At 44.2% G+C, this 19,247-nt stretch overlaps 1 protein-coding gene across 3 annotated transcripts; it reads left to right on the forward strand.

Annotated features, from left to right (window-relative positions):
- Positions 1-987: 987 nt before the first annotated feature.
- On the forward strand, positions 988-19,238 carry LOC108882176 (PDZ domain-containing protein 4). Of its 3 annotated transcripts, XM_018674517.2 has the most exons (8): positions 988-4,264; positions 11,043-11,096; positions 11,578-11,888; positions 12,052-12,139; positions 12,232-12,330; positions 12,422-12,484; positions 12,924-13,025; positions 15,391-19,238. In XM_018674517.2, exons 1-8 carry the CDS (start codon positions 4,205-4,207, stop codon positions 17,425-17,427), a joined length of 2,814 nt encoding a protein of 937 aa, XP_018530033.1. In that variant the 5' UTR covers positions 988-4,204; the 3' UTR covers positions 17,428-19,238. The 3 variants fall into 3 exon arrangements, with proteins under 3 accessions (XP_018530033.1, XP_018530035.1, XP_018530031.1); XM_018674519.2 differs by lacking the exon at positions 11,043-11,096; XM_018674515.2 differs by lacking the exons at positions 988-4,264; positions 11,043-11,096 and having other exon boundaries at positions 11,116-11,888.
- The last annotated feature ends 9 nt before the right edge of the window (positions 19,239-19,247 follow it).

A 19,247-nucleotide genomic window follows, 5' to 3' on the forward strand; every position in this document is an offset into this window, starting at 1 on the left:
GAGAGAGAGAGAGAGAGAGAGAGAGAGAGAGAGACAGAGAGAGTAAGTGTGAAGTTATGTGGGGTGCATTCAGTATTAGTGGCTCTGCGGTGTTCTGAGATGGGCTAAAATATGTGTAAGCCTGGTGAACCAGACAAAGTCACCATGAAATCCTGTTTCAAACTGGCTTACAGCAAATATCATAAGAGGAGAGAGGGTGAAAATGTGTGTGTGTGAGAGGGAGAGCAGTAGATAAACACAGTATAAGTGACACAGCGCTGCGTGCTTACAGAAGTTGTTCTTCATTTCATGACAGCTGATAAATGACTCTCTGATATAGCAGAGAGAAAGTTCAAGCACATGAAGATGGAAAAACAGGAAGCTGACAGGTAGAAAATTACAATATCCCCCTCAGAAAGGTCAACCTTGCATGTGGTTGCATACTGTAAACAAGATTGTTCTTAGTGCGTTGATACCAGAGGCTCTAATCCTTCCTGCCCTGTAGACTATCTCACTTCTCCACCCCTGAGGTGCTTGGCAGTGGCACTGCAGTAAATGTGCCAGTGAAGCTTCTTTAAAATTGAAAATTAGCAAGTGAGTGGTGTTTTGAGTGTCTGCCCGGGGAGAACAAGAGTGAGGAATTTTACTCGCAAATATCTCCCAGGCTGAGACAATACTTAAAATGAAATGTCTCCATATGCCTCCACCGCCTCCTCCTCCTTCCCCCCCACAGCAGGTCATTTTGATTACCGCAGAATACAGTTGTTCCACCCCATCTCCGATTCTCCACCGCTCTCCCACACAGTCATTTGCATTCTCTCTCTTGGCTCTCTTCCATCTTTCACTTCATCCTGTCACACCTGTTATTCACTTGTTTTTCCTCTTTCCCCCCCCCTGTTCCTTTTCCCGCCTTCTTTGTGGCAGTGCAGAACCTCATCTAAATGCACAGCCAGTCTTGAGCTCTCTACCTGCTTGGGGGCTTTCTTTTACTGGTATGAAGAGGTGCAATCATCCTTTTCTTTTTAATACAATCTCATAACAACTCAAAGTGATGCAGGATTGCTTGAATGCCATGATATGAATGAGCCTATCCCCTGCTTGTCTGTGTGTCTTGACAGTGCAGTGCATGAATACCCTGATATTTCATTCACTTTTATGCAGCTTTGCTGGTTATCTCGTTCCTGTCCTGCTCAAACAGTATACATAGGCTTTCCAGTGCTTGCTTCTTGCCTGCAGACAAGCAGAGAGAGAGAGGCAGGGAGAGGAGAGAGCAAGGAGGAGGGAGAGGGTAGCAAATGAGGTGTGGGTAAAAATTATGGGGGACTAGAAAAGAGAGCAGTAGCCCAGCCCTGGAAATGGAGAGAACGAGGGTGGGGGTGAGACCGAGAGAGGGAGAAAGAGAGAGAGAGATTATACAGTGTAAAATCCAGAAGAATTCAGCTTTAGTAGTAGTACAGCGTACAGATCAGCGGGCTCCTTCAACTGCTTTTTGTGCTCCCCAGGCTGCAGTGGGGGAGTGCATTTACCGTCGCGCCCAGGGGGGAGAAGCCAAGAAGTATCCTCCAATCAGCCGTTAGTGATTTCTCTCATCTTGTGAGGCTGCTGATGGTGATTTATCACTGACCTGAGACAAGCGCTGCACTCTGCTCAGAACTGTAACCACCTGGAATACTCACCATGGTTTTTATTTCTTCTCTCAAACACAAATACCCTCCTGTGGATATTTCAGATAGAATGACCAGAGGACAAAAGGAGGATTAAAATGGGCTGCCATTCTTGAATTTCCTTTTTTAGCCCTTCTGGAGACTAAAGATGGACTAACTTTTACAGGTGTATTTGTGCCATATGAGGACATCTTTTTATACTCAGTGCTTTAACAGAAGAATAGAAGCATTTTTCAGACTGAGAACATGGCAAGCAGGGGATCATGATAGACACTCCACTGCAATAATTATGTAGGACTAATACTCATGTAGACAGAGTTTTATGGTGATGGACAGGAGATGGAGACGGAGAGAGGGGGAGACAGTTGAAGCACACCTGCCTGCTGAGCATGTCTGACACCTCACTGTGGCTTGGCTAGCGCGTGCTCAGGTTGTCTTTTACCAAGTTATCAGGCTTCTCATTGAGGTGGCATGAGCAGAGATAGGTTGCATGTACATGTCAGTATATGACTGAGTGTGTGTGATGGTGTATGGTTTGCGTTAGAAGCCAGAGTTTGGGATTACACTGCCTCTGGAAAGGATACAGGTGTAGTGGAGCCTTGAATGAGGATTAGCAGCTTTAACACCTTGTCGCTGGCAGCACACGAGGCAATGGACCTTTTTGACAAGGCTCTCAAACTACGACCGCGCTGACACTGATCCGCCAGAGGGTTAAAGATAAAGGTTTAACCAACATGAGACTCAGAGGGCGAGGTCGGCGACAGGAAGACAGTAGAGAAAGTCATATTAAGATTCTGTTTCCCTTCTAATTGAGGTTATCCCTGAGGAAAGCAGACTGAGGTTAATCACACCAATAGACTGGGGGTGTTTATAATAGCAGAAGAGAATTTGTTGAGAGTCAGTGAATACTCAGAGTATATACAGGTTTATATAAAAAAACCTGCCAACCTAAATTAAGTTATTGGCTGTATAAAAAGCAAACACTGATGGTACTTGTGATAAACAATCTTGATTTCTCCAATAACCCAGTGAGCACAAAATCTAATTGATCTGTGAATTGGTTTGATATTGATTTCTCTATGTGGTCAGGATAGAGTCTTGTCTGATCTCTGCTTAAGAGGTCACTAATTTAATTATAATCCATCACTCAGTCTAACCCCAGAGCAGTCAGCCAGAGTGCTGAGTGTGCCATTGCTTAGAGAATCAATGGTCTGATACTTGTCATGATCTCTAACAACAGATCAGATAAAATACAATACATTCCTGCTGCAGCCTACAATAACAATCTGTGTGAGTTAGATTCTGGGCATGTTTTCTTCACGTGTCTGTTACTATGAGGAGAGGCTGTATGAAAAATGATTCCTTCATTCATGGCAGTTCTGCTGACAGGAAATTTGGCAGGTTGTGTGTGCAGTAAGGTTTGTAACTAAAAGAGGCATGTGTTGCTGACTGTCTTGATGCGTGTGCAGGTGTGCACATTCTTTGGGTTTGTGTCCCTGGCACGCAGCTTATCTTAGCTGCACAGCAAGAGCTTAAAGATCCTAAATGGTGTAATGTGCACCTCGTTGCACCACCCAACCTGTCCCACTCCTCCACTTCGCAGGTTAAATTAGGAAATAGGTTTAACAATGCATTGATCCTGAAGTGAACCACCAGAACACGTGAAAGAGAGTCTTGACAGGGCTTTCAGGAGAAGTTATCTCAGCATACACACCCAGCAGTCCTTCAGAGAGCCTGGAAAGCAGAGCGTAGTGGGTGGGAAGCTCAGAGTGGGAGTGAGGAAAACAGGAGTGAAAACAGGACTGAGGCAAGTTCTTTGATAGCTGCATTGTTTGCAGCTAACTTGTTCAAAGAGCATTGCTGAAAGTGTGCTGTTTGGAGGTTTAGTGCTGCGAGTAAAAAAAACAACTCAGGAACAGCGTGGGGGAGTTCTGCTGGAAAAACCTGCTCTATCCTGCATTTTTCAACACTAAAGAACAAACCAAGTCCGGGTACAGCAAGTGTACTGTACAATCATATTTGACAAGTCATCACATAAGCATTGATTTGTCTGAAACAACTGCCTCATCTGTTAAATGACACAAGCACAAGCCAGCAGGACTCTTACAGCACATCTTCTGTCTACATCCAGTTCTTCCTGTTAAACAACAGTTCAAAGATAAGACTGAAGTAATACTGGGTGATCCTCAAGAAGCACATGAACTTAAACAAGCAATTCAGATGCAATGGAGACAGAAACAAACAAGTGGGCTTGCGGCTCGGAAACTATCTCCACTTTTAAATTTACTCTGGATTATAACACTTGAATCGTGAAGAGGAAGAAGAAGAGGAGAAGAGTGACGCAACCAATTAAACTGTGTATCCGCCGCTAGCAGGGATGTGTTGTGTGTTACTCCGAGGAGGAGAAGTGTAGTGTACCACAACCCTGCGAATGAGGGTGGGGCTCTCCCACTGCCACAGACAAAGACCTTGATAAAGAGGAGAGTCCTGGTGTGAGACCTGGTCATCTGGAGCAGTTATATTTTGGACCTGCATGGTCCAGCACCTTGTCAAAAGTCACAATGGGGTGCAACATGTGTGTGGTTCAAAAGCCCGAGGAACAATACAGGGTGATGTTCCAGGTGAGCACTCAGTCTACTCTCCCTCGGTCTCTCTTTTTCTGTTCTGAGTTGTTTTCATTTCTGTCTTTGAGTCCTCAAGCAACAGCATCCCTTTGTGTTTTCTCCTCAAACTATTCTTTGTTGTTCTCTCTTAACTTGGCCCTTTCTTACAGTGATGCTGCCTGATGAGTAAAATTTAAAACAGTCCTCATGATAATACACACGCCTCTACCTGCGGCAGGAATTAACAAAACCTCATCACACTGACACACTCATTTAACCCAAATTATTCACATATTAAATTCCTAATAAGCAGTTTTTCCTCTCAAATTAATTTTGAATAAATCAACCACAGTTATTTGCATTGATGGGAATAAAATCATCATCAGCTAATTTATAAATAAGTTAAAGTAAAACAATAGTGTATATTATGTAATTAAAAGCGTAATAGTAATTGTATATTAAGCAATTAATGAAATAAATTAAGTGAATCAAACCAGTGAATGCAGTAAATATGACAGGTGGATTTAATATAAGCTTCTGATCATGTGACACATCTCATCTCTGCAAAAATCCAGCTTTTCTGCCAGATTTGTGTTCCTGTTTTGCAGATACATTACCCTAGTACCTCTTGAGCAAGGCTATTAATTGGTGTATTGAAACAGTCATTCAGTGATGATAATACTGTTAATTATGATAATGATACTTCACAGTGATTATAATGATTATGATCAGAGAGAACAGAGCTGAGCTACATTGCATAAGATAGAGAGATATGCTGGCAAGAAGAAAGTAGAGTGGTGCAGAGCCACAGAGGCAGCAGGATGGATGGGTTGTTAAAGCTGGGCTAAAGTGTTATGGGAGAGAGGGGTTGCCACGGTTACAGCCTCAGTACCACCTGCCAACTGGGACCACAGACTGTATGTGAGTAAGCTCATCTGGCTGCGAGGCGCCTAAGGAAAGCTCCTGCTCGGCAAACTCCATGATGCACGCGGTGACCGAAATAAGTCCCCGTGCTTACTAAGCATGAAAAACACTCGGCACCCATGGGTATGCAGCGCAACACTTTTAGTATCTGTGGCACCAGAAGCCACAGCTGGGTCTCTGTTGCATGTTGGAATCGGGGGTCTAGGCCAGTTAACTGGGCTGCATCTGGTGCCAGAGGCGATGCCAAGAGAGAGAGAGAGAAAAACATGGAGAGAAACTGAGTCCAAAGAGAGGCATCGGTAATGAGTTCAGCTGGGGAATAGAGTCAAAGTGGGCAAATGAAAGAGGGAGGGAAAGTCAGACTGTTTTTCTTTCTTTCAGCCTTGTTTTGTTCTGCTGCTTGCCCTCAGATACCAGAGGTAATTGATTTGAAAGGCTTGAATGACTTCACAAATCTCTGAGGTGGAGAGCAGGAAAACGAGGAGCGAGTCTGCGGGATATGATCATAAAACCAGAGCAGGGCTGTAATTTCATAATCAGTGACCTTATCTAACAGGGGTCAGCAGTAATGACACTAACTGCATGCGGGTCAAAGTCTTTTTAAAGTGGAAATCAAATAATTCCACTGATCTGGCGACGTGAGGTCAACCGTGCCCGAAGGTTGTGTCCCTAGTAGTCTGTCACGCCAGAAACACTTTGAGCTCTGTCAGACAGAGCACCTGCACATCCAGACGGGTGCGTCCACGAGTGTAGTGAACAGTGACTGGGAGGAGATTTTAAGCATGCAGAGGAATTGTCATGTTGTATACATAGCCAATGTGTGAGTAGAGCACATACTTTGGGGTGGTGGAGCAGCAAGTCTGCGTATATTGTGGTCTGCTAAGCCTGAAACAGCATTGCTGGCTGTGAGCAGAGGAGCATGAGACAGAGAACAAACGCAGATGGAGTACTGAATCAGAGCCAGAGTCCTTGGCTGTGAGATATTGACTAGATCACGGTGATGAGGATATATTTAAAAAAAACCCAGAGGTCTCATATAAGAAGCATGAGCTGTTAAAGCTGCAAAAGAACTGAAAAATGTATAAAGCAAAAATCCAAAGCACTAAAACACAGCTGAGAGGTAATCACAGACAACATGCTGCTTTGTCCATAAAATTCGATCTCAGTTATTACATGTAATGATTACAAACACAGTGAGTCTTGCTGTGCAGATGGCTGATTAATCCAAAGATCATGCCAAGTAAAAGAAGTCCAATCATAAAAGAAAAGTCAACATAAAAGAGGAAACATAATTACATTTCCCCCCATATTTCACGGCTTCCCAGGCGGTGTATTTTCCCTTTAGAGAGGTTTTCAGCTTTGAGTTGTTTTCTTTAACTAACATGTATAATTACACCTTCAAATTAGACTCAGTTTACTACTTAACTGTGTCTGTCTTTAGACAATAAATACAGCATTAAAGAGCTCACAGCTACATCAGGCTAGAAAACCAGGCTGTTAAATTTGACTAAATCAAAACACTTGCTCCTCTTGCCAAAGGAATAAAACTCATGCATTATACATCGGGCCCCTGCTTCACATACGCTCCACACTGGTGGTTGGTACACACCCACTGGCATGTTTCTGATCAATTTTCCCTCCTATAGGCCTGAGTTAAAAAGGCATATTGTTATTCGTATGGTGGATTACAAACTCAGCTGTAGACCTGTGTGGACATCACTTTGTGCAAGATATTTCATTTTACATATATTTTACAGAATACCTGACCTACACACACACACACTTGTGCAGTAAACCTCTGCCCCCCTGAGCCCTTCAGCCACTCCCTTCTTCTTTTTTCTCTCTCTCTCTCTGTAAAGCGGGAGGCTGTTGCCATGGCAACCGACGTCATTAAACAAACCCTAATGTGCTTTTATTCACAATGACACGAAGAGACGTGCTGACAGCCGCAAGAGGCACGCGGACGAGAATCAGTACATATCAATGACCAGCTGAAATTAGCCGAATAAGTGTGTGTGTGTGTGTGTGTGTGTGTGAATGGCATAGCATACCATACCCACACATGAACACACATGATGGAGGTGGACAAAATAACAGGAACGCCTGATTATATAATGCAGTGGAACACAATGGCACAAGCTAATGTTTCTTTATGCATTGCAGACTGCATTATACTGTCATTTGTTCCTGTTATTTTGTCCACTCCCCAGTAATTGCAGGTGATGCTGTCACTACGCTTTACATTTCTGATATAATATTGTTTCCCCCTTTGCTTCTTCTTCCATTAATCTCCCTATTTAACTCCTTCTATAAGCAGTTAATTAATGGTACACTGCCCATAAATTCTAGACGTTGCAAAAAAAGAAACAATTAACCCTGGTTAACCAGATCACCTGACAAACTCCTCAGTACCTTTTGGCATGTCTTTTCATGTCAAGAGTGAGTCTGTTTACTCAGGTGAAGCGCAGGAGGAGAGTGTGCATAATGGGTCTGTGTCTATCTGTCGGGGTTCCTGATCTTTCCCACCTTCAGACTTTCCAGGCGTGTGACTGACATGGGGACGAGACAAAAAGGATACCGATGGAGAGGATGTCACTCCCGTCTCTCCTGCAATAGCGCAGGGGTGACAGAATAAAAATGAGGGTGGAGGGTGTTGTTGTAAGGTCATATAGTCTGTGACATGTTGCCATTTCCCTCTGAGGTGCAGTGAAGTGTGATGAGGACCTACTCGCTGTTCCTCCATCACCACCACAACAGCTCTGGCCTTAATTCATCTTTTATTCTAAATGATGAATGCATTGCCAAATTTGGCATATATATATATATATATATATATATATATGAACACCCACTGAGACTTATTAGCTCCATTGGTATCATTTCAAAGAACGTTTGCGCTTCCTTTTGAATCAATATCTTCTCACTGTTATCAGTTCATAATAGGCCTACCACTCCCTGCTTGTATATTTAAATGAGATCGGTGATATCAAACAGGGGTTACAGCTGGAGTAGGTCAACTCCGTCTCAGGATTAATTGATTTTCTGAGGAGGTGACTGCTCCAGCCTTCAAAGCATGGGAGATGAGAAAAATCAATTACCGAAGAAGAGGAATTCAATATGTAGGTGGGGGCAGGTATTGGTCATGCAGGAGCTTCTGCATGAACACTGTAGAAAGGCACATAAATCTGAGCTTGAAAAAAAACAAACTATGATGCTGGGAGGAAAAAAATTACCATAAGGGGAACACTTCAGATTACGATTGTGATTGTTTGTGTATTTTTCCACACACACTGTGAATGTGTGGGATAATGTTTAGCCTATTAGTGTGGAGTTAGTCGTCACCTTCCCTGGCTTTTTTCCATCTCAGCCTGTTGTACTGCACATGAGATTAATTTGCTCTTTAAAGGGCTTTCAGATAAAAACTAATTATGCATCAACCACTTAATCCCACATGAGCTTCCTTTGTGCGTGTGTTTACATACAAGTGCTGAACCCAGGAGCCAGCGCTCGCTCCCTATTTACATTCACCCAGCAATTCCTTGAAAGCTTGTTTTCTACATTTCTCCTGCATCATTACCCCGTCCTCACCTCCCATCCTGTTCTCCCCCCCATGCACTCCTTCTGTGTCTCTCTTCCTCTGGTTTCTCCCTCTACACTTTGAACTTTTTGCATCTCTTTCATCTCTACTGCGCTTCTTCCCCATCCCCACCCTCAGCTCTGCAGCCGCCGACACCACCACCGCCCACACCCTGCTGTGAATTTGTAGGCTTCGTGTTTTTGTTTTTTTTTTTCTCCAGAATCTCAACTCTTATTTTTAACACAAATAATAAGGATGGAGTCTGGGGATGGGTGTGCACCCATGACTTCATTATTTGCATAGTTTGTGAAGCTTATAAACAGCAGCTGTATGTAATGACCTACTAACCCAGAGATAATAGAGAACAGAACATATAAGAGGGTAATGGATTCTCCATCAAGTCAGAGCTGAAAAGCTGTCTAAAGCACAACAACCATTACCCTGCGTGAAGTCATCTTCAAAGCAATCTCAGCACCTCTCATTGATAATGAATGAGAAGGCGCCCCTCTCTCCTCTCCTCTCAGTATTCATACCTGTCACTCATGGCCATGGAGCAGTTCCCTGTTAGCCCCACTCTGATCCATGTGGTCACGAGCACAGAGCGCTGAAATAAAAATGCACTTTGGTGAAGGATGCTAAGGTTTTCTCTAATCTAACATGCAAACTACACATTGTTAATTCCTTCATCACCAACAGGCCATGTAAGGAGGAAGCATCCTATTTGTCTCCAAGTGAAGAAGCTCATTAAGAGAGACAGCAAGATTTATGGAGGAACATTAGTGTGAGGAGGGACAAGCGCACACAAGGAGATGGACCGGCTGAAATAGATGGAAATAGAGGAGTGTGAGTTTTCATCTCCAGGGAAGGGACAGAGCAGACAGAACTGCTGAGGCAGCACAGTGAAAGAAAGCAGGAGCCTGGAGAAAAGAGAGAGGGAGCGAGACTGAACATGGGTAGAGGGAGGGGTTGTGGTAAAGGAAGAGAAAGGGAAATTAATGTGAACATGGAAACACAATGGCCAAAGAGGAAAGATAGACCAGAGGGATGGTTGTGTGTTGGCATGAGAGAGAGCCAAATAAAAAAAAAGAGGGGGGAGAGGGGATGAATGTGGCAAGAAAGTTTTTGTGCTTGGCTGCACAGGGGAACATTGATTTGACATGCAATTACTGGAAGGGGACAAGAGAGGAGAGAGAGCGAGAGGGGGAGGGAGGGAGTGGGAGAATGAAGCAGGGTGGTGAAGATGTGGAGAGTTGCAGACAGCCAAGGTCAGTGACTGTGTACAACATGAATGATACTCTACAAAGGGTGTCTGGCTCAGTAGCTGTCTGTGACTCTCCCTTGTACACAACCATCATCGTGTTACTCTGTCTCACATGTTTTCAAATGAAGAGAATTGAACTTGTCTTTTCTGTGTGTGATCACAGGGTTTCTAGAGGTCCTTAAGTCTTTAAAAGCAATGAATTCACTAAACTCAACAAGAAAAGGCCTTGGAAAGTATTAAAAAGCTAAATGTTTTCTCTGGCTTGCTGTAGGCAGTAAATGTTAGTTATAAAATCTTTTTTGTATCCGTGGGCGGGCTGTCGGGAAATGTTATACGCCTATAAACTAAAAGTGGGATTGTTTCGACAGCACATCTTGCGCACAGGAGGCTGTTCAAACATTTCAAACCTTCCTGACGTTTCTTCCATTTCTTCCTATTAAAGCTTCTTTTGGGAGAGTTTTTCTTTGTCCGATTTGAGGGTACTCAGGGTGTTGCATGTTTTACAGATTGTTAAGTATTTCAGGACTATTTAAATGAACTGTCAGTGTCTCAGTGAAACTGTCAGGGCTCTGAAAAAACAAAAAAATCAAACATACTGTATGTCTCGGCTAGAAATGTTTAATTTCCCCGTATCAAAATGACTGAAAGTGTGATGTTCCAGCACAAATTACTTAATTCAAAAATTACAATAATTTCAAGTGGAGCTCCCCCTGCTTCACTCAGTGAAGAGGCACAATGAAACTAGCTTCTCCAGAATATAAATAAGTTTTATCATTCAACTATATTTGCAGAGAGGAACCACTTCTAATCCACACAAAAGAGAGATAACAGTGTTTTGTCGGAGAGTGCTCAACAGGACACGAGCGCACAAAATTAATGTCCAAATAGAACTCATTTTTATATATGTGCCTTGAATTTATGCTTGTCCTCTTTCCTCTTGGTTCTCTGTTAACCCTTAACGTTTCCCAGCCACTCACAACTGAAATTACTCTCTAACGCCACCATTTTCTTTCCTTCTTTCCTTCTCTCCACAGAAGGGTCATATGAGCAACATGCTGTGCTCTTTCGATGCTGATGGTCGATTTAAGGTCTTAGTATACAGCTTTCTGCTCTGCTGCTCTATGTGATGTGGTGTTGAAACCTTTTATATAAACCTTTTTTTATGGTTTCTGTGGTCCAGTAGAAACACCATCAGCCCTGTGATAGTTGAAGTACAGGACTGTTTTTCTGTTTTTTGTTTTCTGTTGACTAACATGACCTCAGTCCCTCTTTATTTTAGGTGTGTAGCTGTAGTTCCCCCCTCCTGTTCCCTGTGTTTAACTAACCTTGTCTGTCTATCCTCCTGTCTTCCTCTCTTCTTGTTATTCATGTCAGCATCTTTCTAGTTCATCTTTTCACTATATGAAACCCAGTTGCTGTCTGAGTCTCTCTGTCTATTTCTTTGTAAAACTAGAAGTAGAAAATCACTCATTTTATAGCATCTTCTCCTCTTCATTCAATTCACTCCCCCTCTCTTCTTCTCCTCCTGCACCTCCACCATTTGATCCTGATTATTGTTTTTTTTTCCAGGTGAGTGGGAAGGAGCTGTCCCGCCTTTCTGGGGATCCCACCCTGGACATACGGGACCCCGTGCTGTCCAACATACTGAGGCGGGGGGCCCGGAGACGGACGGGCCCAGCGGGGGCTCCTGGAGGGTTAGTACCAGTGACCATGGGCATGGCCGACTGTGTAGACAGCTGCACCCAAACAGACATTAGCTTCCAGCATATGTTGACTCTGGGCAAGAGCAGCCAGCATCCCTGCGGAGCTCCACCCCCGCCTGACCCTCCACCATCCCCTCCACTACCGCCGCTACTGGAGCCATATCTACTCAATGAACTGTGAGTGGGAGTAGTATTATAGGCTTCTGCAGCACGTCCAACTGTCAGAGCAAAATTCAGCTGCTGTTTTTGGTCCTGGTCCACGCCATTCTGTTCACATATTTGAAGTTTTTTAGCTGCTCCAATTTCTGAAATACTTTGTTCTGAATGTTCTCATCCTCAGCTTTATAGAGCCTGTCTACTACGACCCCACTGACTACTTCGATATCACTCAGCATGAAGTGGACAGACAGGATGAGCTGGAATATGAGGTGAGAGCCCATTAGCTACTCAAACTTTGCTACAGAAAGCCGCCCCACTGCTCTCTGTCTGACATCCTCTAACTTTTCTCTAACTGCACTAGGAGGTGGAGTTGTATAAGTCTCGTCAGCAGGATAAACTCGGCCTGACAGTGTGCTACAGAACCGATGATGAGGAGGACCTGGGAATATATGTGGGAGAGGTGAAGATGATGTTATGAAATCAAATTTACAATAAATCTCCCCTATTTCTTCACACTCCTGAACAAATCCTTCTTTTTCTTTACCCTGCAGGTGAACCCAAACAGTATTGCTGCAATCGATGGCCGCATCCGCAAGGGAGACAGAATACTACAGGTGCAGGTTTCCTGAACAGTATAGTGGACCTAGCATTTCTTTATCTGGTGTTAGTGCATCAGTGAAAGAATTATTATCAGACTGAACCAACAAAATACTTTTTATACCTATTTTTGTTTTACTTTTAGTCTAGTTATGTAATGCCTGAAACTGAAATCTTAGATAATCTCTGACTCACAATAGAGCTGGAGTCAGGTTGCTTCTACAGCCTCATTAAATGGAAATTGCTAAATAGTGTAGCATTTATTCTGAATTCTTTCATAAGGAGTTGAGTATTATTACCAATGCTATTAAGCTAAAGACAGATTTTTTTTCAGCGTTTGAATTCTAAAGAAAAAACATTTCCTGAACCAAATGATTTAATTGAATCAAGCCTTGCTGGAGACGGTCCCACATTATCTGACATTAGCTCAATTGTATTCTTCTCTTTCCCTGTCAGATAAATGGAGTGGACGTACAGGACAGAGAGGAGGCGGTAGCTATTCTCACCAGAGAGGACAGCACTAATGTCTCCCTGCTCCTAGCGCGACCCGAGATAGAGGTGAGGAAATTGGATATGCAGTCTTCGGGGACCACTATAATGCTCAGTCTGAATACTGACCTAAAAAACACATTCTTCATCCTCATGTCTTCCTGATTACGTAGAAAGAAAGTATTTTACATCCCTGGATGTTTGAGGGTGGTACTCTATTTTAGCATTTAGTCATGAGATTGGGAAGCACACAGAACAAAACAGAAAGAAATTAGGGACAAGGGAAAAGAGTGTGGTTCTCTGCTTTGTCTCATCCTCCAAGCTGACTTGTGCAAAGAGGCAGAAAGGCAAAGAGAGGTGCAAAAACACGATGAGAACACAGATAGCGTAAAGGGAGCGGCAAAGACAAATAGCGCTTGTACTGGCTGTGCTAATGTGGAACCGCTTTGTTTCCCTCAAGGTCACTCTTTCAGCAGATATGAGGGCATTGTAACACACCAGGATGCCCCTCAATAACACACCTCTGCCAAATTACTTGTACACACACACAACTTGACACACATCGACCCAGTAAAACACCATTGTAAAAATGTGCTGCAGATGGAGAAGGACAAAATAGAATGTGTGAAAATACAAAGATTGGTATGCTGGCTGAATTTGTACAGACGGAGCTAGAGGGCAGATTTAAAAGGCACTCATTAAAATGGTCTTGGTCAAAGATGCACACACACACACCTCTCCTGTTTTTAAATATGTCCTTGTATTTGGAGAGATGAGCACAAGTACTACCTGTGAGAGGCTGACAAGATTTATATTGCTGAGGTACAGTCCCACATTAAGATTCAAGTGAGAGAGGGGAGGACGGGGAATCATCCTAGGGAAATGCACAAGCAGAGATTAAAGCTTGATCTGTTGTCTTGAGGGAGAAAGAAAGAGAACTGAAGGGGTTGACGGAGAATAAGAATGAAGATGAAGATAATCAATACCTCATCTTGCAGTCGGCACGCAGCTCACGTTCAAAATCAAACCAATTAGCCAAGATAAACTGCACTCCGAGGAGTGAACTGTTTGCTAATTTGAGCACAAGTATTTGCAGTGTATTTGATCAGCGTCTGAGTGGATGCCAATCAAAACAGCAAAGTAAACTGATTAGAAACAACAGTTCTTATGAAAAATCAAGTATTATTCATGAAGATTCGATCACTCTGGGAGGACATATCATCCTGCTATACCACCAGGTAGATCATGTTCACATGTACACCTGTTGGAATCAAGTTGTTATCTTATTTTACTGACATTGAGTCAGTGGAAACTCAAAAGCTATTACGGAGTCTCAAAATGGTGTTAAAATCTCACACTGCTCTGACTCCATCTAGTGACAGAAAAGGATACTACTCGTCACCATCAGCGTTGAAATGTGCTGCAGACGCTGCTAGAATCAGGAGTTTTTCACCAACAATGGATCAAGTGACTAGGTTTAATGTGAAAGCTGTCACTCGTAGTGATGAACCCACAGAGATCATCTCTTGAGCAGTTCTCAGCTTTCTGCCACTTTTGTAGTATCCTTCAGCTCATTGTTTATTGTTTTCCAGCCTGCAACTTTACTATTTTTATTCACTCTCCTTGCTCTCATCAAACACAGGAGCCAGCTGGTTGCTGGTTTTTCAGGAAAAAAAAACAAAACTCAAAATATTCCACCTGCACAGCACCAACTGGCAGACAGCTAAAGTTAGCGACTAGCTGCTGAACACAGAGGAGCATTAAGCAGCTACAGAGTCAGATAGTTTCCTCAGGAGCTACAATGAGAGTAAACATTGGAATCACACCAGAAACACGACTGAATAAATTACCATGCTGCCTCATATCTGGGTAGATATGTAACTGTTTGCTACCATGTTCACCCCCAGCTTACATAAAATAATAATATGTCAGTGTTGTGTTTGAAGTTTGTCTGCCCTGTTCCCAGAGCAGAGCATGAGACAATCAGCCCCTGGGCACAGACATATAACCCCCCCAACTCCTCCTACACAAGAGCAAGAGCGACAGATTCAAGGAGACATCTTTGTGGTCATTGTGTGTCTGTGGTCATTTTGTGTCTCTTTGCACTTGATTTGTGTCTCTCTGTAGTCACTTTCAGTTTCTCTCTAGTCGCCAGATTGACTTCCAAACAAGAAATGTTAACAGTCACTTCAAACAGAAGCTCTGGCCCGCGGGTCCTCTGACCTCCTTTGGGCATCTGGGCCTGTATCCAGTCAGGCCTGTTTATTATTCCATCCATGCCGCCCTTCAGCTGGCCAGAAATCAGTAAATGCAGGTTTAAACACACAAACATCTTTATATAGCGCATTCTAATAACATGCTTTTCTTTATCTTTTACTTCTCTCTTCAACAATGAACTTGACACCTTCACTGTGATGCCACCTTTACCTGTCAGAATGACAACCAGCTGGACCCAGATGAGCTGGACCTGGAGCCACTGGACAATGCTGTCCATCTGCCCAGCAGCCACAGAGTGAGGAACGGCACCTCCGTCCTGGGTGCTGGACCAGGTGGTGTTACTGGTGGAGGTGTATTAAGTGGCCACGGTCGCTCACTGAGCAGGGACTCACCGGATTTGCTCCAGACAGTGCTTAGCAACAGCCAGGAGCTGGACAGTGGGGTGGGCCGCACAGATGAAAGCACACGCTATGAGGAGTCGTCAGAGCATGACCTTCTGGGAGACGATCACACCAGTGCCTCCAATACAAACGCCACGAATACACCCGGCAGCATGCGCAAGTTTCTGTCTGGTAGAGGGGACACTCCGCCCTTGCTGCACTCCCAGGACCTCCAGTTCAGTGCAGACTCCCTCTTAGGGCTGGACTGTGTCAATGGGGGAGGGCTGGACCAGGTGGAGCGATTGGAGAGGGCCTACATGGCAGATCCTATGAGGATGATGATGCCTGGGCTGACTGAGGAGGAGTGCGAGAGGTACAAAGAGCTCCTGGAAATCAAGTGTTACTACGAGAAGAACAGTAATGCTCTGCTGCTACTGGGAGGCCAGGGCCCTGCACAAGAAGAAGGGGACGTCCCACTGGATGTGAATAGGAATGAAAGCCTGACGCAGCATGAGATGGCCCTTCTGGAAGAGGAGCTGCGCCACTTGGAGTTCAAGTGTCGTAACATCCTGAGGGCGCAGAAGATGCAGCAGCTGAGGGAGCGCTGTCTGAAGGCTTGGCCGCTTGAGGACAAGAACGGAGCGAGCGCAGGGGCTGGTGCAGGAGCTGGACGCTTGGATGTAAGTGGTAGTTTGGTCAGTGAGGAGTCCTGCCACCACGCTCTTTCAGATATCAATGAGCTCCCAGAGAGGGAGCGCTCGGATAAGGACAGTACGAGTGCCTACAACACTGGAGGGGAAAGTTGCAGGAGCACCCCTCTGGTCAATGAACAGTACCCGTCACCCTCTACTCAGAGCCTGGAGGGGGGAGAGTCTTATTGTTCAGCTGGTATGCAGCTTCCAGCTTCCACTAGGCAGAGAGAGAGAGGAGCCAGGGCCGAAAGAGGGGATGGGGTACAAGCAAACTTAAACCAACCCTACTCTAACACTCACAGAAGAGCAGCTGAAGCTAAGACATCCAGCCCCGGAGCTAAAGTTAGGTCCCTGTCCCGAGATGGAGGTACCAGGAGAGGGTCGGATGGAGGGATGAGACGTAGTCCCAAAGCCAATGGGACAACAGAGAGGGCTGGTGGACGTAGCGCAGAAAACAGCCCTTACCTGTCCCGTCGTCACATGGAAACAAAGCCGCCTCCCCGCTACCTGAGCTGCATGCAGCTGAGGTCTCCCTCCACCTCTGATCAGCTCGGTGGACTCAGAGAGACTCCCAGAGAGGGCAGCATGGAGACTGCGGGCGACGCCAGCCCGATGAGTTTGGGTAGCACTTGTAAAGATGTCGTCCAGGCCTCGGGTGCCATACCCTTACCCTTGTCCCCCTCACTGCTGCCTGCCTCCCCTCGTATGGAGTGGAAGGTGAAGATCCGCAGCGACGGGTCACGCTACGTGGCCAAGCGGCCTGTGAGGGACCGCCTCCTGAAGGCACGTGCCATGAAGATCAGAGAGGAGCGCAGTGGCATGACCACAGATGATGATGCTGTGAGTGAAATGAAGATGGGCCGCTACTGGAGCAAAGAGGAGCGCAAGCAGCAGCTGCTGAAGGCCCGTGAGCAGCGGCGGCGCAGGGAGTTCATGATGCAGAGCCGACTCGACTGTCTGAGAGAGCGCGAGAGAGAGCAGGGCAGTGGTGCACAGCAGGGGACGACGCACCAGCAGGAATCCACCTCCATCCTGGAGCTTTGCCACCGCAGGAGCATGAAGAAGCGCAGTCGCAGAATCCTGGATAACTGGATCACTATACAGGAGCTACTGGCTCATGGGAGCAGGTCTGCTGACGGGAAGAAAGTCTATAACCCTCTGCTGTCTGTCACCACAGTCTGAGATAAAATGGGAGAGAGGGAGAGCGAGATAAAAAAAGTGCCAAAGTGTTTTGAAAGAGCCTATGGGATAAACACAAGCTGCTTCAGTACACCTTGGCACAAAAAATTGTCTGCAGGGATGCAGCAACATTTTGAAACACAAAGTCCATGATGGTAATTTAAAGTAGCAAACCTGAGGCCCGAGCTTAAAATGTTTAGATTGGAGAAAAGCTGATGAATGAAACTGCCAGAGTTTGTGTGTCCAGTAACAGTCCATACACATCTCCCCAAACAGACAGTACACACATTTACAATACTGTCAGCAGCATTTCAGAAATGCATTCCTTAATCACAAGTCATAAATTCACAGACACAGACTACAGTATATTTTAAATACACTGTATTCCTTTAAAATGTGTCAGTTGAATGGACCTAAACCAGTCAGGAAAAGGTTTTCCACCTATTTTCATGATGCTTTATCTCTCACATGAAGAATGTGAGTCTTTTATCTGACACAGAAACTTGGACCAGCCTGTCAGATTTAAAATCTGAATGTCACAGTCAATGCACAAGACAAAAAAAAAGTGACAAGTGAACAGACCCTAGAGATGATCGGGTGGAAACAGAGCACACATTAGCATTTTTGAAACAATTACATATCCACAAAGAGAGTTCAGTTAGAAAGCTGTAGCAAGAAAAAACAAATACGTCACCATTTTGTGATCTGTCCTGTTACATAAAGCAGAGATGCAGTGAGAGATGGCACCACCTGCTGTTTAGCCATTAGAGAAGTGGTGCACAACAGAAAAGTTGGCCTCTATTACATTTTTATGAATGACAGAGCAAATAAAAATCAAAAGTGGGGCTGAGAACCATGCAGCTGTGAAAACACTATGAGAAAAAGCCACTTCTGTGCCATACAACTGTATATTTAGGGTCCATAAAGGACTTTTGATTAAGCAACATTGTGTGTCAGTTAATGTAGTTATGACATCTTCCTGCAGTGCTCTTGTACAAATGCTCCTTTGTTTTGATACAGGAAATACAGCATCACTGTTAGACCACAGAGGCTTTTTGATAATGAGGAGCTGAGCGGTGCCTTCCTCTCAGACTTGACTGTATAGCACAATTTTAAAAGCGTTAACAAAAAGACTGAAATACTGTAGCTAAGAGGGTTAACACTGAAGCACATAGACTTTTAAAGAAAGGCACATTGTATCGTACAAAGCACAGAAAACAGCTGATATCAAATCCTTTTTCTCTGCTTAACTAAATTTCCTGCTTTTCCCAGACCAATAGGTTTTGGTCAGTATGCAATATAATTTATTTCAGTGTTGACTGTGAACAAGGCTTTTTCATTGCAAATGAAAGAATATTCTTAGCTACAAAAAACCCATTAATTGGGTCTGCAGCTGCATTAAATGTGGATTTTTCTATACAGTTTCTGTCTGATGTGTCATTCCCAATCTTAATTCAGAGGTTTTTTACTTTTTAATTAAGCGCTCTTAGAACAAGCCACTGGATAATTATCCAACAAGAACGACAATAACAGCCAAGAATGGGGTGACTTCTTTATAAAACCCTTTGAACAAAGCTAATTTTTCATTTGGCTTACATGCATGTTTGATATTGAGGCTGAAATTGTTTTGTTTTTTTCATGTTCTTAATGACTAAAAGCCTTTAACATACTGTAATTGTGGATGTGTCTTTCTATGAATTTGCTCATAGCATAGAGGAAAAAAAAACATGTACCTGTTTGTTCAATATTGTGATGTCCAGTGTCTGCCATTTTACAGTGAAAGCTTTTCTAAATAAATGCTGTCATCATGATAATTGTTTCTT

The sequence above is a fragment of the Lates calcarifer genome, linkage group LG6 (genome assembly GCF_001640805.2).
Source record: "Lates calcarifer isolate ASB-BC8 linkage group LG6, TLL_Latcal_v3, whole genome shotgun sequence".
NCBI classification, from domain to species: domain Eukaryota; kingdom Metazoa; phylum Chordata; class Actinopteri; family Centropomidae; genus Lates; species Lates calcarifer.